The following is a 24,396-nucleotide window of genomic DNA, read 5'->3' as shown; positions in this document are numbered from 1 at the left end:
CAATAAGGAGACAGTGAGAGAATAGGGGTTGGGCGTGCCGTGTGAAGGAGGACCTGATCACGCCTATGTGGAAGGCGTGATCAGATCCTCATATTGGTCGTATGAAGCAGACTATTGTGGATGCAGCGTGACGTGTGACGCTGTGGTTTGTGATGATCGTAAATACAATTTCGGTAAAGTCAGGCTGCGTGAGGTGTTGTGGATGCTTTGTGGAGTCTATATGCTGCTTATAAATTCAGTTTTTTGAATATGATCAGAATTTTTCTATAGATCGTGGATACAAATTCAGTAAAGTAAGGCTGCGTGAGGACTGCTGCTGATCCTTAGTACAAGTTTTTGTTTGATTTCGTGGATTTCTTTGACACGTGGACAGGAAGTTTTAGGAGAACTAGCTGCTGTTATAAGTGGCAGCAGTCTTCAGTCGTTGGGAGCAGCAGTCTTCAGTCGTTGGGAGTTCATTCTTGTTTTTGTCATCGGCTGAACCAGATCTGAAGTGACAGTAATTTCCTAGCCCTCTTTCTTTAAACGTTTGCGTCAATCTGGTCTTCTTTATTTACTATGGCTGAAAACAGTAAATCTGAAGGGTCTACTGACTACAAGATGGCTCGGAATTCATTTTCTTATGGAACCACGATGAAACTTAATGGCTCAAATTATGAAATATGGTCTAGGGTATTCATAATGTCGGTGGCTGGTCATAGGAAGAAATATATTCTTGAGGAGGATGAACCTATTGAGAAAAAAGGAATATGTGCTGCGTGGGATGAAGATAATTATATTGTTATGTCATGAATTATGAATAGTGTGGAGTCTCATATAGCCCCAACTATTGCATATTATACCAAGGCCAAGGATATGTGGTCTTTCTTGAGAAAGACATACTCGCATGCCACTAATGTAATCAAAATCCTACAACTAGAAGAGGAGTTATGCAACATTCGACAAGGGGATCAGGACCTATCTCAATATTTTGCTACTTTGACTGCTGCATATGAACGGTTAAAGACTCTTCGTCCACCTTGCCAGCATTGTTATGCATCACACGTTGAGACTGGTATGGTGGCGAAGTTTTTATCTGGCCTATCTTCAGAATACTTTGTGGCAAAGTCTCAAATTCTAACAGGCAGTGAACTTCTAGTTTTAGCAGACACGTATAATAGGCTGAGTCGTTTTGCAGCCACTCTTTCTCAGACTACGCATGACACACCAGTCTCTCAACTTGTGATATCAGGAGGACGGGGCCCTAGTTCTTTTGGAGGCACTAGGGGACGTGGTACAGGCCGTGGTGCTGGACGTGGCAGATTTCAGTGCTCTTATTGTGGCAAAATTGGTCATCTAGAGGATCGTTGTTGGGACAAACATCCTCACCTCAGGTCTAATGTTTCCTCTGGACGTGGTGGAGGTAGAATCACCACAAGCAGAGGTCCTTCTTCATCCCAAGCAACTCATTCAAAGGCAACAATATCTATGGTTGAGTCTTCTACTGATCCTTCTATATCTATGTCATATTCTCTTAACCTAAGTAAGGATGAATATGATCATGTTCTTGCTCAGAGGTCTGCCTCTACATCTACCTCTACATCTGCCAATAATACTGTTGTAGATTCAGCATTCTCTGTTGGTGCTCCTACTGCTGATCCAGGTATGACATGGATGATAGACTCGGGCGCTTCTAGACATTGTTGTAATCAACCACAAAATTTTTCATCATTTGTCAGATTTTCTACACCACAGCATGTTAAGTTGGCTGATGGCAAGTTGTCCCCTGTTTTGGGTAGCGGTGATATTTACCTTCCACATTTAGGCACTATTACACATGTGCTATTTGCTCCTCAGTTTCCTGTTAATTTGATATCTGTGAAGCAGCTAGCTATCGACTTACAATGTAAAGTCATTTTTGAATCTGACTCTTGTTCTTTTCAGGACTTACCAACTGGGAAGATGATTGGTGGCGGCCATGAGCGTGAGGGCCTTTATTTTTTGTCAATCCCAGTTGATGTTGCTGCATCTTCAGTCCCTTCCAAGCCTTCTCCCTTCCAATGGCATCTCAGACTGGGTCAACATTCAGTACCAAAACTTCGTCGCATGTTTCCAGATATTCCTGCATCAGAGTCCTTCTTATGTGATGTCTGCCAGTTGGGCAAGCATACACAGAGCAGCTTTCCTTCGAGTCATAGTCCTTTTGATCTCATTCATGTGGATGTATGGGGTCCTAGTCGGGTTCCTTTTCGATCATGTTTTCGATATTATCTTGTTCTAGTTGATGATTTTACTAGAGTCAGTTGGGTTTTCTTGTTAAGGGAAAGATCTGAAGTCATATGTATTCTTCAAAAATTTATCAAGGAAATAAAAACTCAGTTTGGACTCATTGTCAAAAATATTTGCACTGATAATGCTCTTAAATTCAAGTCTTCCATTCTACTTCAGTTTTATGCCGACCATGGAATTCGACCTCAGTATACTTGTCCACATACGTCCCAACAGAATGGTGTAGCCGAACGCAAACATCGGCAACTCCTAAACGTAGCTCGTACCCTCATGTTACAGTCTCACATGCCTGCCTATTTTTGGGGTGATGCTATTCTTACTGCGTGTTACCTCATTAATAGATTACACTCTTCCTCCATTCAAGATCGTATTCCAATTCAAATTCTATATCAGGGCGTTCATTATTTCATTTACCTCCCAATGTTTTTGGATGCACTTGCTTTGCACATATCCTAGGCCCGAACAAAAGCAAACTTGCTGCCCAAGCCATCAAATGTATCTTTATTGGCTATTCAGCCAATCAAAAGGGATACAAATGCTTTGATCCCTTGACCAAGAAAGACATTATCAGTGCAGATGTTACCTTCTTTGAGTCTCGTCCTTATTTCCCTCCGTCAAATCCCTCTTCATCTGAGATGCATGCACCTATACCTCTTCCTATTCCACCAGTGTCACTTGAGTCATTTCCATCATCTCAACCTAGGTCACATGAACGTTTTCTTGAGCCTCCGTTGGTTTACACTCGTCGTCTAGGTCCCTCTCTCAACCGTCCACCAACATCGTCTCAAGAGGTAAGCTCTACTGATAAGACTGACTCAGGTTTAAGTGATGACTATTCTGTGGCAGATCTCCCTATTGCTATTCGCAAGGGCAAGCGACAGTGTACCTTATATCCTATATCTAATTCTGTCTCTACTGCTCATCTGAGTACACGCTTAGTACAGTTTGATCAAGCTCTATCTAGTCATGTTATCCCGTCCTCGCACCATCACGCCCTGTTAGATCCACGTTGGCGACAAGCTATGCAGGAGGAAATGGATGCTCTTCTTTCTCGGGAGACTTGGGATTTGGTAGACCCCCCAACACGCTGTGATGTGGTTGGCTCACGATGGGTATTCACCATCAAGTATCATTCTGATGGGTCAGTTGAAAGGTTCAAGGCCCGTCTTGTCGCAAAAGGGTATACTCAGACTTATGGTGTTGACTTCTTTGAGACTTTTTCGCCTGTGGCCCGGTTGGGCACTATTCGCTTGATTATCTCTCTTGTTGTCCAACGAGAGTGGCATCTTTTTCAATTGGATGTAAAAAATGCCTTTCTGTATGGAGACCTTTCTAAAATCGTTTATATGCAGCAACCACCTGGTTTTGAGCGACAAGGGGAGTGTTCCAAGGTATGCAAGTTAAAGAAGGCTATTTATGGACTCAAACAGAGTCCCCGTGCATGGTTCCAAAAGCTTACTGAAGTGCTATCTAAGTGTGGATTTCGCCGATCCCAGCTTGAACACTCATTGTTTATCAAGCGAGGCTCAGCAGGACTTGTGATATTTGTTGCAGCGGAGAAGAAGAGAGTGAGAGAGAGAAGCTGCCGTGAGATTGAACCTTGATAACTCTGTTACGATAACCCTCATCTCTCTTATAAAAGAGATTAGGGTAAAAAGGGATTTACAAAATAACTCAATGGAAAATATTAAAGAGATCTTATAACTCTTTAATATTACAAAGAACCTCCTAAAACATAAAACTTTTCTTGTTCAACACTCCCCCTCAAGGTGGAGCATACATATTAAACATGCTCAGCTTGTCACAACATCTAGAGAAATCACCAATAGGAAGAGCTTTGGTGAAGATATCTGCAGCTTGATCTTCTGAAGGAACATGAACAGTGGCAATAGTTCCTGCTTGAACGAGATCCCGAATGTAATGACAATCCACCTCAATATGTTTAGTTCTTTCATGGAAAACTGGATTGTTTGCAATGTGTGTGGCTGCTTGATTGTCACAATACATCTTCATGGGAAGTGTGATTGACACACTTAGGCTAGATAGCATGGATCTAGCCCACGTCATTTCTGCTGCTGTTTGAGCCATAGCTCTGTACTCGGATTCTGCACTAGATCTTGAGACCACACCTTGTTTTTTGCTTCTCCACGATATGAGATTGCCTCCCACAAATACACAAAATCCTGTGGTAGATTTTATGTCCTCTACTGAGCCAGCATAATCAGCATCACTATAGGCTTCCACTTTCAGAGTCTTGCCTTTTGTGAACAAAAGGCCTTTGCCAGGAGAAGATTTCAGATATTTAACCACCATCAAATCAGCATCCCAATGAACTTTCCTTGGTTTTTCCATAAATTGACTTAGTTTTCCCACTGCAAAACTAATGTCTGGTCTTGTCACGGTAACATAGAGAAGTTTTCCAATAAGGGATCTGTAAGATCTAGAATCCACTAATTCTGTTTGGTCATCATGAAGATGTATACGTGGATTCAAAGGTAAATTTGCCGGTTTAGCTCCTAGCATCCCTGTGTCCTGCAATAAATCAAGAACATACTTCCGTTGAGAGAGAACAACACCCTCCCCATTGCGAGCAACTTCTATTCCCAAGAAGTATCGTAGAGAACCCAGATCTTTCGTCACAAAGTGTTTTTGAAGAAACAACTTTGTATCAGAAATTTCTTGATCAGAATCACCCATCAGGATAATATCATCAACATAAACCACGAGAACGGTTATACCTCGGGAAGCCTTCTTGATAAACAAGGAATGATCAAGAGGAGATCTCACAAAGCCACACTGTGAGACTACCTCGGAAAACTTGTGAAACCACGCACGAGGACTCTGTTTGAGTCCATAAATAGCTTTCTTCAGCTTGCACACTTTTCCACACTCTCCATGTCGTTCAAATCCCGGTGGTTGTTGCATATAGACAGTCTCATCAAGATCACCATACAAAAAGGCGTTTTTGACATCCAGTTGATACATGTGCCAGTCATGGTGGACAGCCACAGAAATAATAAGACGAATGGTTCCCAACCGAGCAACTGGAGAGAAGGTCTCAAAGAAATCCACACCGTAGGTCTGCGTGTAGCCCTTAGCAACCAATCGAGCTTTGTATCGTTCCAAAGAACCATCAGAATTATACTTAACTGTGAATACCCACTTTGAGCCAACAATATCACTTCGAGGAGGAGGATCAACAAGTTCCCAAGTGCCCCTCTGCACTAAGGCATCCATCTCATCTTGCATAGCCCGTCTCCATTGGGTGTCTTATAAGGCCTGCTGGTGACACGTAGGAACTGTATGAGCAGCCAAAGCATGAATGAATTGTTGCATATTTTTACTAACCCCATCAGTAGACACAAAATGAGATATAGGATGTAAAGTACATTGCCGTCTGCCTTTGCGAAGAGCAATAGGTAAGTCTTGACAAGGATCAGAATGAGTAGGGCTATGCGCTTCAGATGTACTTACCTCCTGAGAAACGGTTGGCAAAAAATTATGAGAAGGGTCCTGTCGACGTGTGTAGACCAGCGGTGGATCACGAAACTTGGACACAACAGACGAAGGAGATTCAACAGGGAACGACTCCAAAGGAATAGGAGGAATAGGTAGTGGGTCTGGAGACCGTGGCATCTCAGTAGACATAGGAGTGAGGCTATAATAAGGTTGAGACTCAAAGAATGTGACATCCGCACTGATATACTCTTTTTGAGTCAAGGGATCAAAGCATTTGTACCCTTTATGGTTTCTGGAGTAGTCAATGAAAATGCATTTAATGGCTTGGGCTCCCAATTTGTCACGTGTAGGTCTAAGAATGTGAACAAAGCATGTGCAACCAAATACTTTGGGAGCCACTGGAAACAAGGATCTTTGTGGGTGCACAAGTTTAATGGGGATCTGGTTATCAATGGAGGATGAGGGTAAACGATTGGTTAAGTAGCAAGCAGTAAGAATAGCATCTCCCCAAAAATATGCAGGGAGATTAGTATGAAGCATAAGGGAACGAACCACATTTAAAAGTTGACGATGTTTTCGCTCAACTATTCCATTTTGCTGGGAAGTATGGGGACATGTAAACTGAGGAGAAATGCCATTATCTGAGTAAAACTTCATTAAGGTAGATGCCTTAAACTCAAGAGCATTATCAGTGCGAATGTTTTTAACAAGAATACCAAACTGGGTCTTTATTTCAATAATAAGGTTTTTGAGAATACATACGACTTCAGACCTTTCCTTCAAAAGAAAAACCCAGGTGACTCGAGAATAATCATCTACGATGACAAGAAAATAACGAAATCTTGACCTACTAGCAACTCTGTTAGGACCCCACACATCAACATGAAGAAGATCAAATAGTCCACAACTGGACGTACTAAGACTCGATGAATAACTACTACGAGTGTGTTTGCCAAGTTGACAAGCTTCACACTGGAACGACTCTGGTAAGGAGAGATGTGGAAGGAGATGACGGAGCTTGGAGACAGATGGATGACCAAGTCTGAGATGCCACTGGAACGAGGAGGACAACGATGTGATCGATGATGCTGCAATACCCACGGGATCCGACAGGAAGTAGATGCCCCCTTTCTCATAGCCTCCACCAATCGTCTTCCCAGTTGGCAAGTCCTGAAATGAACATAAACCAGAGTCAAACGTAACACGACAATGTAAATCATTAACCAATTGTCCAACAGATAACAAATTTGTGGGAAACTTAGGAGAATATAACACATTGGGAATAGTCATAGATTGAGAGATCTTGATATCTCCATATCCCATAATGGGTGACAATCTACCATCTGCAAGTCTCACATGACGTATCTGAGGTAGTGAGTGTAGCAGAGTAAACATAGAAGGCGTACTACAAAAGTGCCTCGATGCCCCTGAATCAATAATCCAAGTAGTACCTGTATCATGTGAGATAGTGTCAACAAACATAGCGCTGTCAGTCATAACTGTGGAGGCCGATGGCTGAGTAGATCTGTGTGCTAGAAAGTCCTCATACTCTGACTTATTGATACTCACAGTCATTGTCTCAGGCTGAGAAGAAGATAAAGACCCATCTACTACTGATGACGCTGCTTGGGCCGCTCCAATAGAAGACTGTAAAGAGTTCTTCCCCAGCTTTGATGTAACATTTCTGCCTAAGAATGGCGCTGCAATAGGACGATCATGTTTATCCTAACATCTGTCTTCCAAATGACCTATTTTCCCACAATAAGTGCACTGAAATCTCCCCCGACCTCCTCCTGACCCACGGCCCATGCCTCTTCCCCTGAAGAAACCGCGTCCACGTCCTCCTGAAGCTGCTAAGGCAGAGGCATGGATATCACTGGCCGGTGAAGAGAGGGTCACAGCAAGACGACTAAGCCTGTTGTAGGCTTCAGCTAGATCACAGATTTCTGCTCCAGTCAGCATCTGAGCCTTTGCTACTGCATATTCAGAGGAGAGACCCTGTAGGAATTTCGCAACCATAGACTGTTCACCATGGGTCTTATAACATGTTGGACATGGAGGACGTAATGCTTTAAGTCGCTCAGAGATGGACTTAAGGGAAGCGAAGTACTGAGCAAGACTTTGGTCACCCTGTTGCAGATTAAGTAGTTCCTCCTCTACCTGCAATATTTTGCTAATATTCCTGTCATTCGAGTAAGTCTGTTTCAAGAAATACCACATTTGCCTTGCCGAGGTGTAGTATGCAATAGTTGATGCAATTTGGGGTTGCACACTATTCATGATCCATGACATGACAATATTATTATCTCCCTTCCATGAACTATATTTTCCACTCTTTTCAACAGGTTCGTTTTCTTCTATAACATGCTCCTTTTGATGTCCAATCACAGACATCATAAACACACGAGACCAAATCTCATAGTTAGATCCATCTAACTTTAGATTAGAACCATACGAAAATGGATTTCCTCCACTTTTAACTTCATGAGAAAAATCAGATTTATTACTTTCAGCCATCATAAATCTGTCCACAAGAGATCAACCACCAATAGCGAGAGAATATATATATATATATATATATATATATATATATATATATATATATATCTGTATATATATATTTCTATATAAAAAGAAACTGATCAACAAGAACAGACGTCCCACACGGCAACGTTAGATGCGCAGAAACAATCAACCTGCTGTCCAACTTTTGACAGCAATACCACAACAAAGAAGACTGCAATTTGAAGACAGAAAAACGCTGCTACCAGCAAGCCCACAACTGAAAACGAATCCCCACTGTTTGCATTGTTTGCGCTGACCAACGACTTATCTATTTATGCATCTAACGCTGCTGTACCACAGTTTATCCTTCACAGATCATGAATAACGACATCAAATAAAACCATCAACATAAACTTGCCATAGACGTCATAGATAGCAGTCCTCCACTTGGCTGCATTGATCATATAACATATCAAATCATAGGCGATTAATCAGCGCAGACTCCCACACAGCTGCGATACTATATTCACTTCTGAAAAATCCACGGCTGGAGTCTATTCACGCATCTCTCCTAGCGTGAATAGACTCCTCCACACTGTTCCGTTGCTGGAAAACAGCAACTAGAACAGGCAAGAGGTGAAGGAGAAAGAAAACAGAGGAAGTAGAAGAGATCAAGCCTGAAAGGAGACGGAGGATCGCCGACGGTGTGCGTCACGTCCGCGCGCTGGCTGTGTGCTTCAAGTCTCCAGTCACGTCCGTAGCTCTGATACCATGTTGCAGCGGAGAAGAAGAGAGTGAGACAGAGAAGCTGCCGTGAGGTTGAACCTTGATAACTCTGTTACGATAACCCTCATCTCTCTTATAAAAGAGATTAGGGTAAAAAGGGATTTACAAAATAACTCAATGGAAAATAAGGAAAATATTAAAGAGATCTTATAACTCTTTAATATTACAAGGAACCTCCTAAAACATAAAACTTTTCTTGTTCAACATTTGCCAAGTTGACAAGCTTCACACTGGAACGACTCTGGTAAGGAGAGATGTGGAAGGAGATGACGGAGCTTGGAGACAGATGGATGACCAAGTCTGAGATGCCACTGGAACGAGGAGGACAACGATGTGATCGATGATGCTGCAATACCCACGGGATCCGACAGGAAGTAGATGCCCCCTTTCTCATAGCCTCCACCAATCGTCTTCCCAGTTGGCAAGTCCTGAAATGAACATAAACCAGAGTCAAACGTAACACGACAATGTAAATCATTAACCAATTGTCCGACAGATAACAAATTTGTAGGAAACTTAGGAGCATATAACACGTTGGGAATAGTCATAGATTGAGAGATCTTGATATCTCCATATCCCATAATGGGTGACAATCTACCATCTGCAAGTCTCACATGACGTATCTGAGGTAGTGAGTGTAGCAGAGTAAACATAGAAGGCGTACTACAAAAGTGCCTCGATGTCCCTGAATCAATAATCCAAGTAGTACCTGTATCATGTGAGATAGTGTCAACAGACATAGCGCTGTCAGTCATAACTGTGGAGGTCGATGGCTGAGTAGATCTGTGTGCTAGAAAGTCCTCATACTCTGACTTATTGATACTCACAGTCATTGTCTCAGGCTGAGAAGAAGATAAAGACCCATCTACTACTGATGACGCTGCTTGGGCCGCTCCAATAGAAGACTGTAAAGAGTTCTTCCCCAGCTTTGATGTAACATTTCTGCCTAAGGATGGGGCTGCAGTAGGACGACCATGTTTATCCTAACATCTGTCTTCCAAATGACCTATTTTCCCACAATAAGTGCACTGAAATCTCCCCCGACCTCCTCCTGACCCACGGCCCATGCCTCTTCCCCTGAAGAAACAGCGTCCATGTCCTCCTGAAGCTGCTAAGGCAGAGGCATGGATATCACTGGCCGGTGAAGAGAGGGTCACAGCAAGACGACTAAGCCTGTTGTAGGCTTCAGCTAGATCACAGATTTCTGCTCCAGTCAGCATCTGAGCCTTTGCTACTGCATATTCAGAGGAGAGACCCTGTAGGAATTTCGCAACCATAGACTGTTCACCATGGGTCTTATAACATGTTGGACATGGAGGACGTAATGCTTTAAGTCGCTCAGAGATGGACTTAAGGGAAGCGAAGTACTGAGCAAGACTTTGGTCACCCTGTTGCAGATTAAGTAGTTCCTCCTCTACCTGCAATATTTTGCTAATATTCCTGTCATTCGAGTAAGTCTGTTTCAAGAAATACCACATTTGCCTTGCCGAGGTGTAGTATGCAATAGTTGATGCAATTTGGGGTTGCACACTATTCATGATCCATGACATGACAATATTATTATCTCCCTTCCATGAACTATATTTTCCACTCTTTTCAACAGGTTCGTTTTCTTCTATAACATGCTCCTTTTGATGTCCAATCACAGACATCATAAACACACGAGACCAAATCTCATAGTTAGATCCATCTAACTTTAGAGTAGAACCATACGAAAATGGATTTCCTCCACTTTTAACTTCATGAGAAAAATCAGATTTATTACTTTCAGCCATCATAAATCTGTCCACAAGAGATCAACCACCAATAGCGAGAGAATATATATATATTTCTATTGAAAAAGAAACTGACCAACAAGAACAGACGTCCCACACGACAAAGTTAGATGCGCAGAAACAATCAACCTGCTGTCCAACTGTTGACAGCAATACCACAACAAAGAGGACTGCAATCTGAAGACAGAAAAACGCTGCTATCAGCAAGCCCACAACAATCCCCACTGTTTGTATTGTTTGCGCTGACGAACGACTTATCTATTTATGCATCTAACGCTGCTGTACCACAGTTTATCCTTCACAGATCATGAATAACGACAACAAATAAAACCATCAACATAAACTTGCCATAGACGTCATAGATAGCAGTCCTCCACTTGGCTGCGTTGATCATATAACATATCAAATCATAGGCGATTAATCAGCGCAGACTCCCACACAGCTGCGATACTATATTCACTTCTGAAAAATCCACGGCTGGAGTCTATTCACGCATCTCTCCTAGCGTGAATAGACTCCTCCACACTGTTCCGTTGCTGGAAAACAGCAACTAGAACAGGCGAGAGGTGAAGGAGAAAGAAACAGAGGAAGTAGAAGAGATCAAGCCTGAAAGGAGGCGGAGGATCGCCGACGGTGTGCGTCACGTCCGCGCGCTGGCTGTGTGCTTCAAGTCTCCAGTCACGTCCATAGCTCTGATACCATGTTGCAGCGGAGAAGAAGAGAGTGAGAGAGAGAAGCTGCCGTGAGATTGAACTAAAAGAACTTGTTATTACGATAACCCTTATCTCTCTTATAAAAGAGATTAGGGTAAAAAGGGATTTACAAAATAAGTCAATGGGAAATAAGGAAAATATTAAAGAGACCTTATAACTCTTTAATATTATAAGGAACCTCCTAAAACATAAAACTTTTCTTATTCAACAATATTGATTGTCTACATGGATGATATTGTTCTTATAGGGGAAAATGATCAAGAAATAGCTCAAACAAAGGAGTTTTTACAGCAACACTTTGTTACGAAAGACCTTGGACAACTTCGTTATTTTCTTGGTATTGAGGTGGCTCGTAGTAATAAAGGAGTTGTAGTGTCTCATAGGAAATATGTTCTTGATCTTCTACAGGAAACGGGACTATTGGGGGCTAAACCTGCCACACTTCCCATGAATCCTCGCATTCATATACATGATGATGACTCAGAGCCGTTTGACTCTAGATCTTACAGATCTCTGATAGGGAAACTGTTATATTTGACTGTCACTCGTCCCGACATTAGCTTTGCTGTGAATAAGTTGAGCCAATTCATGGAAAAACCCCGAAAAGTTCACTGGGATGCAGCTCTAATGATTGTAAGATACTTGAAATCAGCCCCGGGAAAGGGGCTATGGTTCAAGAAAGGAGAATGTGTTGACATCGAGGCGTATAGTGATGCTGATTATGCTGGATCTTTAGATGACAGGAAGTCTACTACCGGTTTTTGTGTCTTTGTGGGCGGTAATCTTAGTTCCTGGAGGAGCAAGAAGCAGAATGTTGTGGCTCGTTCTAGTGCTAAGTCGGAATGTAGGGCTATGGCTCAAACTGCGGCTGAAATTTCGTGGGTTAGATCACTACTTGTAGAGTTCGGTGTCTCAGTGAATCTCCCAATGAAAATGTATTGTGACAACAAGACAGCTACATATATCGCTAACAATCCTGTCTTCCATGAGAGGACTAAACACATTGAAGTGGATTGCCACTATATTCGGGACTTAGTTCAAAGAGGAATTGTTAGCACTATTCATGTCTCCTCAGAAGATCAGGCAGCAGATATTCTCACTAAAGCTCTTCCCATAGGCGATTTCCTGAGATGTTGTAACAAGTTGAGCATGATTGATATATATGTTCCAGCTTGAGGGGGAGTGTTAAAGATACAAAAAGGGGTTTTCTGAAATATTAGGAAGTTAGGGAGGATCTCTTTAAATGTTTTGTTATTTTTAGTGGACTTTTCTTGTAATTTTCCCTAACCCTAATCTCTTAATAGAGATTCGGGTCACGTAATGAACTTCAACTTTTTGCCGCCTCTCTCTCTCTCTCTCGCAACAATTGTAAAACACAAATTTGACAGCAGTATAATGGTTCTTCTCTTCTTAATATTTAAGAAAATATGTCTTTGGAAAGGCCAAATAATTTTTTTGCTTTTTAGTCAAAATGCCTAGGCTCATGGTTGCCTAGGCATATATGTCCACATTTCTAAAAAGCTGGTCACCTAGATTAGCCTAAGATACCCAAGGTCGTTTGGTGTACCTTAGCAACATAGATAAAATCACACCCTCTTAAAGATAGTTGAATGTTGTTATTCTGCCTGCACTTCATTTGTTTGATTTGTTGTTTACATTTCATTTGCAGGCAACCAGAAAGGAAGCTACGGCTGCATTAAAGGATGGTATGTTCTTTTTTACTTTGTGACCTTTGTTAAGAAATCAAGGTACATATTTGTCTTAGATCGAGTTCTCTTATTTAAATTCTGAGCTTCACTAGAGACAAAAAGAAAAAGAAGCAAAGGGAAGATTCTCTTACATCCAACTTGTAGATTGTACTATCTTACGGGTTTTGGAGTCATCCATAGTTGAATCTAGTGTCTATTAATATAGGCTTCATTAATTCTCTTGAATGTGGTATAAATTTAGTGATATCTTACTGTCTTATGGATTCTTTTTGTAGCCCTGGAGATTCATCTTTATCTATTTATATAGGGATGTGTGGGACTACTCTTTTACTATCATTGGTTATCCCTTCAATATTTTGAAGGGGTTTATTTCTTACATCATCCATACCTTTGCAACGAAAGATCTTGGATACATGCACTGTTTCCTTGGAGTTGAAGTGAAACGAGAGGGCAGTATCATTCTTTTAAATTAAGCACGTTATGCTGGCGATATTCTTAAATGAGCCAATATGATTGATTGTAAGCCTACCAATAATCCTATGGGCCGCTCACCATATTGCTATTAGATTACCCATCCATATTTCTATCCTACATTCTACAAAAGTATAGTGGGCTGTTCAATATACTTGACATTTACTTGGTGCAACCTCATATACAGTATGGACACTGTTTGCGAACACATGCAATTGCCTACTCTGTTTCATTTCCAATTGGTGAAGTGAATATTATGTTATGTAAAGGCCAACCTACACTTTTTTATTCTGATTTGTTGACGGATCTTGATGTATGGGTCCGGGTCTGGACCCGATCCAGTGTGTCCTAATTTGGGCATACTTATAGCATTGTAAACCCTAATCTTAAAAGTTAATGAAGTATCAAAGAGAGAGAGAGTCTGGCGGCTTGTGGGCACCAGACCTCCTCACCCGTGGTTTTTTTCCCTCTAGTTGAGGGTTTTCCACGTTACATCTGTGTTCGATCTTCCGTTCTTGTGCGTCTATTATTTCTACATGGTATCAGAGCCGACGAGCTTGGAAATTTTTTTTAGGGTTGTGAAGTTCCAACCCCAAATCACTTGCTGCCGCCACTGCCGCTGCTTCCGCTGCCGCCGCCGCCGCCGCTGCCCGGCTGCATCGCCTGAGATCCTCTGCGTCGCCCGTGTCTGCCACTCTGCCGCCGCTGCTCCTCCGCCGCTGCCATTTGCCGACTGTGCCCTAGTTGTGCCGTTGTTTTGCTCCAGCGCTGCTGATCGCTCCAGCGTCGCCCGACCAGGCTCCAGTGCTGTCCTCAAGGGTTGCCGCTGCTGTGTGCCTCTGTTGGTCATCCGCTTGTAGTTGGTGATCATGGCCGACACGTCTTCCTCCTCCACAGTCAATACCGATCAGCATGATGTTGGGACCGTGAGAACTGATAATGTACCGGTTCAAGTTACCACCATTCGGCTTACCAAAGAGAATTATCTACGATGGTCTGCTGCAATTACTATGGGGATCGCTGGTTGATGACGAATTGCCTATGTGAATGGGAGAAAGGCCGAACCTGCTGTGGATAGTATGGCTTGGGATACATGGTTTCTTGAGGACAACCAGGTAAAAACTTGGATTGTTAATTCAGTGTCTTCGGATATTCAACCCCTCATTTTTCGAAAGAAGACTGCGAGGGATATGTGGATTATTTTGGAATAGATGTACGGTCAAAAGAAAAGAAAAGTTCGTGTGTATCAACTAATGAAGGACGTGTATGCTCTGCGGCAAGGGGATCTTTCGGTTGCAGATTTCTACGCAGCATTAAAATCTAAGTGGGAGGATCTTGACTACTATTCTGATGTTACATGGAGTTCTGCTCAAGACCAGATGCAGTATATGGCAAAGGAGTGGGAGAATAGGGTATTCCTTTTCTTAGCTGGACTGAACGATGAATTCGAGAATATAAGAAGTTAGATTCTTAACTCTGAAGAATCATTCAGTATTGAAGTTGTCTATTCCCGTGTTGAAGCTGAAGAGCAAAGGAGGCTGGTCATAAGTGGGAGAAAGGGGGATCCCATGTCTCACAATTAACGGTCCGCCTTCGTTAGCCGTGCCTCTGTGGGAACTACCCGTTCTTCCTGTCAATGTACACACTGCAAAAAACTTGGTCATACTATGGACTTTTGTTGGGACCTGCATCCCTAGAAGAAGAATAGTAGGGGAGGTCTTCTGGTGGGAAGAAGCCCGTTTTGAATGCAACGAATCCTAGTGATGGTAAAGTTTCTATTTCTGCAGAACGGATTCGTGAGCTGCGAGCATATTTGAGCCAGATTGATGTTTTTCAGGCAAACACGTCAGATGAGGTGTAGGTCAATCAGGCACTGGTTGTTTCAGGTGAACAAGGTACTTCTTGTATGGGAGAGTGAATTGTTGATAGCAGTGCCACTCATCACATGACTGGTAACCCTAAACTCTTTCATGACTACAAGCTATCATCGGGAAAGGAACGTGTGTCCCTTGCCGATGGCTCCTTTACCTCTGTGGCAGGGAAAGGAAGTCTGCCTTTGTTGAACAATTTCTTAGTGCATGGTGCCCTGCATGTTCCCCATCTTCCCTTAAAAATCTTTTATCTGTTAGCAAGATCACCAAGGAACTAAACTGTGAACTTATATTTTCTGAAAAACGTTGTGTTTTGCAGGACTTGGTGATAGGGAAGAAGATTGGGATTTGTTTGGTGTCTGATAGTTTGTATCGGCTTCCTATACGCGTTGCCACAACCCTTATGTCAACAGTCAGCAGGACAGAGAAGAAGAAGGAAGAGTGTCGTCAGTTATTTTTGTATTGGCATGAACGCCTTGGTCATCTCCCTTTTGGGATTGTGAAACAATTGTTCCCTGAATTGTGTTCCAGTTTGAACATTTCCATGTATTTTGTGATGTGTGTCCGTTTGCGAAGCATGTTAGAGCTTCGTATCCTATTTCAAATAGTCGTGCTCATAAAACTTTCTCTTTGATTCATTCTGATGTGTGGGGGCCTTCAGGCATTCATTCTTGTGGTGGTTTTCAGTACTTTATGACTTTCATAGATGACTATTCAAGGTGTACTTTTGTTTATCTGTTGAAAGACCGTAGCGAAGTGTCTCATATTATAGAAACCTTCATTCTCCTAGTGGAAAACCAGTATGGTGAGTCTGTCAAGACATTCCGGTCTGATAATGCTCGTGAGTATATGTGTCTCACTGTCGAGGAATTCTTTCGAAAGAGGGGGATTGTTCATGAGACATCATGTAGTTATACACCTCTACAAAATGGAGTTGCTGAGAGAAAAAACCGTGAGTTACTAAATGTCAGTAGACCTTTATTGTTCCAAAGGAATCTTCCAAAATATTATTGGGGAGATGCGGTCATTACTAGTGCCTATTTGATTAATCGCATGCCTAGTCAAGTGCTCAATGGTCGTACACCCTACTCCATACTTCCAGGGAGTAGCCAACCTTTTCACCTCCCTCATCGGGTCTTTGGATGTGTGTGTTTCATTCATAATCACAGCCCGAATGTGAAAAAACTTGACTCCAAATCAATTAAGAGAATATTTCTTGGGTATTCTCCTACTCAAAAGGGGTATAAATGTCTAGATCCCACCACTAGTAGAGTGCACATTACCAAGGATGTCACATTCTTGGAACATGTCTCTTATTTTGGTGAGAATTCTCTTCAGGGGGAGAAGTCAATGTCTAAGGAAGAGTATTCTCCAAGTCAGGAAATTCAGTTTACAAATTTTCTGGATTACAGGCGCGAAGAGAATCTATCTGTCAAGGTGCTTGAAAAAGAAGAAGATGAGATGTCTATTGAGGTACATGAACATGGAAAGGAGGGAGAGTGTCCTGTGGAGACAGAAAAAGAAGGCAATCGTCTGTTTGGGAAGGTGTATTCTAGGAGAAGAGCTTGTACTGACAAGGTGATTGATGGTGAGAAGTCCACTCCGAATCCCAATCCTACTTCTTCCTTGGATGACCCAAGTCATGCTCAGAAGCAACCTATTGAGAGAGAAAGGCATACAGAAAATGAAAAGGAGGATCTCCCCATTGCACTGAGAAATGGTGTCAGGTCATGTACCCAACACCCTATTGGTAACTTTGTATTTTACTCTAGATTGAGCATTGATTACAAATGTTTTGTATCCTCCTTGTCTGTGGCTGTGAATCCTAGGAATGTTACAGAGGCTCAGAGTGACCCCAAGTGGACTCATACTATGCAGAAGAGATGGAGGCCTTAGACAGAAACCAAACATGGGAGGTGATAGAGATTCCTGAAGCGGCTCATTTGGTTGGGTCAAAGTGAGTCTACACCATTAAGTACAAACCAGATGGGAACATTGAGAGGTACAAAGCACGTCTGGTGGCCAAGGGGTTCAGTCAGAAATATGGGATCGACTACTTAGAGACGTTTGCCCCAGTTGCGAAGATGAAGACTGTTAGAGTTATTATCTCTTTGGCGGTGCTGAAGGGTTGGGAGATGTGCCAACTCGATGTTAAAAATGTCTTTCTCAACGGAGATCTCGATGAGGTAGTATATATGTGTATGCCCCCGGGTTTTGAGAGACCTGGAAAATGCTGTAAACTAAAGAAGGCTTTGTATGGGCTCAAACAGTCTCCCCGAGCATGGTTTGAATGTCTCAGACTTGTTATGAAGAAGCATGGCTACAAACAAGGAAATGGAGATCATAGCCTGTTTGTAAAGAGGATAGAAGGTAAAGTTACTCTACTGTTAGTTTATGTTGATGATATGATTGTTACATGTGATAATGAAGAAGAGATAGCAAGATTAAAGAGTTTACTATCAGCTGAATTTGATCTCAAGGACCTTGGCAAGCTGAAGTACTTCCTTGGTATTGAAATTGCCAGATCAGGTACAACTCTTGTGCTTAATCAAAGGAAGTATACCTTGGATTTACTGAAGGAGACAGGAAAACTGGGATGCAGACCAGCTTCTACTCCTCTGGATGCTGGGCACAAACTCGGTAGCAAGGATGGAGAACTTGTGTGAAGAAGCTAAAAGGAGATATCAACGTCTAGTTGGTAGATTGATATACCTCACTCTAACTAGACCAGATATCATCTTTGCTGTAAATGTGATGAGCTAGTTTATGCATGCACCTACGGATGCACACTTGAAGGCTGTAGATATAATCATGTGTTACTTGAAGAAGAATCCTGGCAAGGGACTTCTATATGTGAAACAAAAGTCTATAGAAATTGAAGGGTATTCTGATGCAGACTGGGTAGGCTGTGTTGACACCAGAAGATCTACTTCAGGGTACCCCGTTTACTTGGGGGGAAATCTAGTTGTTTGGAGAAGCAAGAGACAAGATGTTTGTTCCTGCTCAAGTGCAGAGGCTGAATATAGGGCAGTTTCTACTGGAGTATCAGAGTTGTTGTGGCTAAAGATCTTGCTGACTGATATTGGGATAGAAATTGAAGGGCCTATGAGAATGCATTGTGATAACAAGTCTGCGATTAACTTGGCTAACAATCCAGTGCTTCATGATCGAACAAAGCATGTTGAAATTGACCGTCAGTTCATCAGAGAAAGAATTGATGCCAGGGAGTTAACATTACCATACATGAAGTCTGATGACCAAACTGTTGATATTTTAACTAAAGCTTTACGTGTAACTCCTTTTGAGAGAAATGTATTCAAGTTGGGCATGTTTGATATGTATTCCCAACTTGAGGGGGAGTGTTGACGGATCTTGATGTATGGGTCCGGGTCTGGACCCGATCTAGTGTGTCCTAGTTTGGGCATACTTATAGCATTGTAAACCCTAATATTGAAGTATCAAAGAGAGAGAGAGTCTGGCGGCTTGTGGGCACCAGACCTCCTCACCCGTGGTTTTTTTCCCTTTAGTTGAGGGTTTTCCACGTTACATCTGTGTTCGATCTTCCGTTTTTGTGCGTCTATTATTTCTACATGATTCAATCTTTTGATTCATTAATTCTTCAAGGTTTTGCTGATGTGGATTGGGTAGGTTGTCCACTCACACACTGATCAACTACAAGTTATTCCATCTATCTAAACCAAATTGTGTCTGATAGTCAGCTAGAAAGCAGCTCATCATCACTTAATTATGCTCCAAAGTTGAGTATAGAGCTTTAGCTTCAGCAGTAGTAGAATTAACATGGGTATCATATATTTTAAGGGATATTGGAGTTGATCTACCTTAGAAACTGATTTTATATTACACTACAAAAAATCATGCCATCATCGACGTGTAGCGGGATGGTCGTCGGTGAAGGTCGACTTATACCGACGTTCGTGGAAGGACGTAGGTATTTGAAAGCCAATGCTAGTGAAAGTCGACTTTCTCCAACATTTGGAGCTTGGCTATCAATAAAAGTCGATCTTCACCGATGGTCAATGACAAAATGTTGGTGAAAGTTCTCTTGGTGTTACATCCACCAACCGGTGGACTGCTGTTGTCGATAAAGAATTTCACTGACACTACCTTGAACTTGCTTCGGTGAAAGACATTTCTGGCAAACTATTGTCAACTTTCTCCCTGGGCATTGATATAATTGTGGCTGTTGAAACATATTAGATGGGTCTCGGGATCGGGTCTGGATCCATACCCGATCCATCGTGTAGCCCTTGTTGGGCCTTATTTAAAGATTGTAACCCTAATTTTGTGAGATTTAATGAAATCTTAAGAGACAGTCTGGTTGCTAGTGAGCACCAGTTCCTCTTCATCTGTGGTTTTTCCCCTCTTGTTGAGGGTTTTTTTCACGTTACATCGTGTTCATCGTATTCCTCTTTCCTATTTTCCGTGTTTCTACATGGTATCAGAGCCAACGAGTTTGAGAAATTTTTTGGTGATCGTGAAGTTCTGGTCCTAACCGTTCCCTCACTCGCTGCTGCTAACCATTCCCTCACTCGCCGCCGTTGCCCTGCCGCCACCGTGAAGTTCCGGCATCTCACTGGCGTCTCTCTGTTACCGCTGCTGTTATCCTTCTGCCTGACACCAGTGCTACCGCCGGACATCACCGCTGCGGTATACTGCCGCTGCCGGAGACTGTCGCTGTGGTATCCTGCTCCACCGTCGCCCCACTCAGCGTCGCCACTTCTGCTCAGTTCTGCATGTCGACGCTCTACTCTCTTGCTTCCTGCTGTCGCCCGACGCCCCTCTGTCTCTGCACCGCCCGACGGTTCCTGTTCGTTCGGTTCAATGTTGCCCTTTCTGTCTAGCGCTGCCTCTACTCCCTGCGACAGTGTTCTCCTGCAGGATCTGCTGTAGAGTTCTAGCACCTCTGCTCACGCCAGTTGCTGCGTGCTCCCAATTGCCGCGGCTGCCCTTTGTCACTGCAGGTACCCAGCGTCTGGTGTGTGGGTCAGGCGACTATCTCATGCTGTGTTGTTTGTGCCGCCCAGCGTTGTCGTCCTGTGACGTCGAGTGTTATAGCCCCTGAGACTCTTGTTGGGCTTTGGTGCTATTTCTCTCTTTCACCAAGAGTTTTTGGCTGTGTTTGCTTTATTCACAATCATAGTCCTCACATTAAAAAACTTGATCCAAGGTCTATTAAGGGCATATTTCTAGGTTATTCTCCCACTCAAAAAGGGTATAAGTGTCGGGACCCTTCCACTGGTCGTGCCTATATTACCAAAGATGTCACTTTCCTTGAACAGACTTCATATTTTGGTGAGAATCCTCTTCAGGGGGAGAATTCTATGTCAAAGGAAGAGTATTCTTTGAGTCAGGAAATTCTGTTTACAGATTTTTTGGACTACAGGCATGAATCCATTGGTCCTTCTATTGAAGTGCTTGAACAAGAGAAAAATGGAGTGTTCTTCTGGGGCAGGAGAGGAATGCAATCGTCTGTTTGGGCAAGTTTACTCTAGGCGAAGATTATGTACTGATGAGATGACAGGTGGTGAGAATTCTACTTCCAATCCAGTTAGTCCTTCCCTGGATGACCCAAGTCGTGCTCAGAAGCAACCTATTGAAGAAGAGATGCAGACTGTTATTGCAAGTAAAGAGCTTCTCATCGCCCTGCGAAAGGGTGTCAGGTCATGTACTCAACATCCTATTGGTAACTTTGTTTCATATTCTAGACTGAGTAAGGACTACAAATGTTTTGTATCTTCTCTTTCTTTGGCTATGATTCCCAGGAATGTTGCTGAGGCTCAAAGTGATCCCAAGTGGACTTATGCAATGCAAGAAAAGATGGAAGCCCTGAGAAGAAACATGACATGGGAAGTTATAAAGATTCTTGAGGCGGCTCACTTGGTTGGATCTAAGTGGGTCTACACCATCAAGTACAAACCAGATGGAAGTGTTGAAAGATACAAAGCTCGTTTTGTGGCCAAGGGGTTTAGTCAGAAATATGAGATTGATTATTTGGAGACATTTGCTCCTGTTGCGAAGATGAAGACTGTCAGAGTCATTATCTCCTTAGTTGTGATGAAGGAGTGGAAGATGTACCAACTTGATGTCAAGAACGCATTTCTCAATAGAGACCTTGAAGAAAAAGTATATATGTGTATGCCTCCAGGATATGAGGAACCTGAAAAATGTTGCAAGCTAAGGAAAGCTTTATATGGGCTCAAGCAATCTCCTCGAGCATGGTTTGAACGACTTAGACTTGTCATGCGACAATGTGGATACCATCAAGGGAATTGAGATCATACACTCTTTGTGAAGAGAAATGAGCAAAAGGTTACTATTTTGTTGGTATATGTTGATGATATGATTGTCACAGGTGATGATGAAGATGAAATAGTTAAGTTAAAGAAACTGTTGGCGATCGAGTTTGATCTCAAGGACCTTGGTAAGTTGAAATATTTCATTGGCATTGAAATTGCTAGGTCTGGGACTAGCCTCGTGCTTGATCAACAGAAGTACACTCTAGATTTGTTAAAGGAAACCGAGAAACTGGGGTGTTGACCAGCTTCTACTCCTCTAGATGCTGGACAGAAGCTAAGTATTAGAGATGGGGAGCCTCTCTGTGAAGAGGCCAAAAGAAGATATCAATGTCTTGTAGGGAAGTTGATTTATCTTACTATCACTAGACCTGATATTACCTTTGCTGTAAATGTGATGAGTCAGTTCATGCATGCTCTCACTAGACCTGATATTACCTTTGCTGTGAATGTGATGAGTCAGTTCATGCATGCTCCCATGGATGCCCACTTGAAGGCTGTTGACGGGATCTTGTGCTACTTGAAGAGAAATCCTGACAAAGGTCTTTTGTATGTCAAGCAAGACACTCTTGGGATTGAAGGTTATTCAGATGCAAATTGGGCAGGCTGTATTGACACTAGGAGGTCCACCTCTGGCTATTGTATTTATTTGGGAGGGAATCTCATAGTGTGGAGAAGTAAAAGGCAAGATGTTTGTTCTACAGAGCAGTGGTTATGGGAGTTTCAGAGCTTTTGTGGCTAAAAGTATTGTTGACTGATATTGGTATAAATGTTGAAGAACCAATGCAGATGTATTGCGATAACAAGTCTGCACTCAACTTGGCCAACAACCCTGTGCTTCATGACAGAACAAAGCATGTTGAGATTGACCAGCATTTCATTCGAGAGAGAATTGATGCTAAAGAACTTGTACTTCCTTACATGAGATCTGAAGACCAAACAGCTGATGTTCTGACGAAAGCTCTATCTTCGACTTTGTTCGAGAGAAATGTATCCAAGTTGGGCATGTTTGATATGTATGCCCAACTTGAGGGGGAGTGTTGAAACATATTAGATGGGTCTCGGGACCGGGTCTGGATCCATACCCGATCCATCGTGTAGCCCTTGTTGGGCCTTACTTAATGATTGTAACCCTAATTTTGTGAGAGTTAATAAAATCTTAAGAGAGAGAGAGTCTGGCTGCTAGTGAGCACCAGTTCCTCCTCATCCGTTGTTTTTTTCCTCTTGTTGATGGTTTTTTCCAATGTCTGCTCTAATCGGTAAAGGCTAGCCTACTTTTTTAACATGTCCTCCAAAGCCTTCTTCCTCATTCTTCTTCCTCCCTCTTCCCCTATCTTCTCCCTCTTGTTTCACTGGCAATGACCTTTGATTTTCAGTGTGCAAACGGTCTGCCCTTTGATTTCCGGTGTCCAGATGACTTCCAGTAGGTTTTAATATTTGTTATTTATTCATTTATCAATGATGTTAGGGTATATATTGTTTGTATGCATAGATCCAAAATTTTCCAGCAAAATTTTACCGTTTTCCAGTGGGGTTTGGCCATGAAACTATGTTTCTTGAGCTTAGTAGAGTTTGATTGTCATGTTAATTGTATGAAAATTCCTCATATGCACAAAATCCTCAAAATTTTCCAAATTTGTGACCTCATTTGATTCTGGCGAGATACTTTGTACATTTTTAATTCCCTTACACTTAGTGACAAAACAAAAATCACCTTGATTGGGGCATGCTTTAATGCGTTTTTGATATTTGAAAAATTGAAAGTTTTCCGTCCCTTGCCTTAAACCCACCTGCCAAATGTTAGATGAATTGTTTGAATGTCTTGACACTTAAAATCTTACAGACTGTTAGAATACAATGTATAGGGAACCGGGTCCAGATATGGACCCAGTATCCATCGGTGCGGGAACCGAGGATGGGCTCGGTTCCCTAGGCGGGTCTCTCTTCCTCCCTCTTTTTATTCTATCACTTATTGTAATCGTTGATTAAGTGAATAGAGTTTTCTCTCTCCTAGGGTTGCGGTTTTGCCCCTAGGTTAGAGCTTCCCCGTGGTTTTTCACTTCGTTCCGAGGTTTTCCACGTATATCTTGTGTTGGCTTTTCTTCTTCCCTTTCTACTGCGTGTTTCTACATGGTATCAGAGCCAAAATCGTGCTGTTTGGCTTCTTTGTTCATTTGTGATTTAGGGTTTTTCTTGGAACCCTAAGTTTGAACCCTTGTTCCGCCGCCGACGCAGCCCGCCGCCGATGCAGCCCGCCGCCGACGCATTCCCGCCCGCCGTCGCCTGGTGTGCGCTGCCGCCTGGGCCCTTTTTTTCCCGCCGTCCCCTGGTTTTCTCTCGCCGCCGCCGCCTGGTTTTTTCCCGCCGCCGTCGCCTGGTTTTTCCCGCCGCCGCCGCCTGGTCTTTTTCCGCTGTCGCCTGGCCTTTCTTCCGCCGTCGCCTGGACTGCCGTCGCAACTTGCTGTTCTGCCGCTGCCCGTCCTCGCCCTGTGCTTTTTTGGTATATTCTGACTGTTGGATTTCTG

The 24,396-nt window shown here is 42.7% G+C and overlaps 1 protein-coding gene across 3 annotated transcripts in view; it reads left to right on the top strand.

The window, feature by feature from the left end:
• Window positions 1-24,396, top strand: part of LOC116262331 (TPR repeat-containing thioredoxin TDX) — a 65,260-nt gene that overhangs the window by 8,806 nt on the left and 32,058 nt on the right. For all 3 annotated transcript variants that reach the window (XM_050079827.1, XM_031641594.2, XM_050079826.1), the window contains exon 9: window positions 13,176-13,212. In XM_050079827.1, the coding sequence (XP_049935784.1) occupies window positions 13,176-13,212 (37 nt within the window). The remainder of the gene's footprint in view (window positions 1-13,175; window positions 13,213-24,396) is intronic.

The sequence above is a fragment of the Nymphaea colorata genome, chromosome 10, assembly GCF_008831285.2.
Source record: "Nymphaea colorata isolate Beijing-Zhang1983 chromosome 10, ASM883128v2, whole genome shotgun sequence".
In the NCBI taxonomy this organism is placed as follows: Eukaryota; Viridiplantae; Streptophyta; class Magnoliopsida; order Nymphaeales; family Nymphaeaceae; genus Nymphaea; species Nymphaea colorata.
The sequence above is the reverse complement of the archived record's forward strand: the minus strand, read 5'-3'. Positions and strand labels throughout refer to the sequence as shown.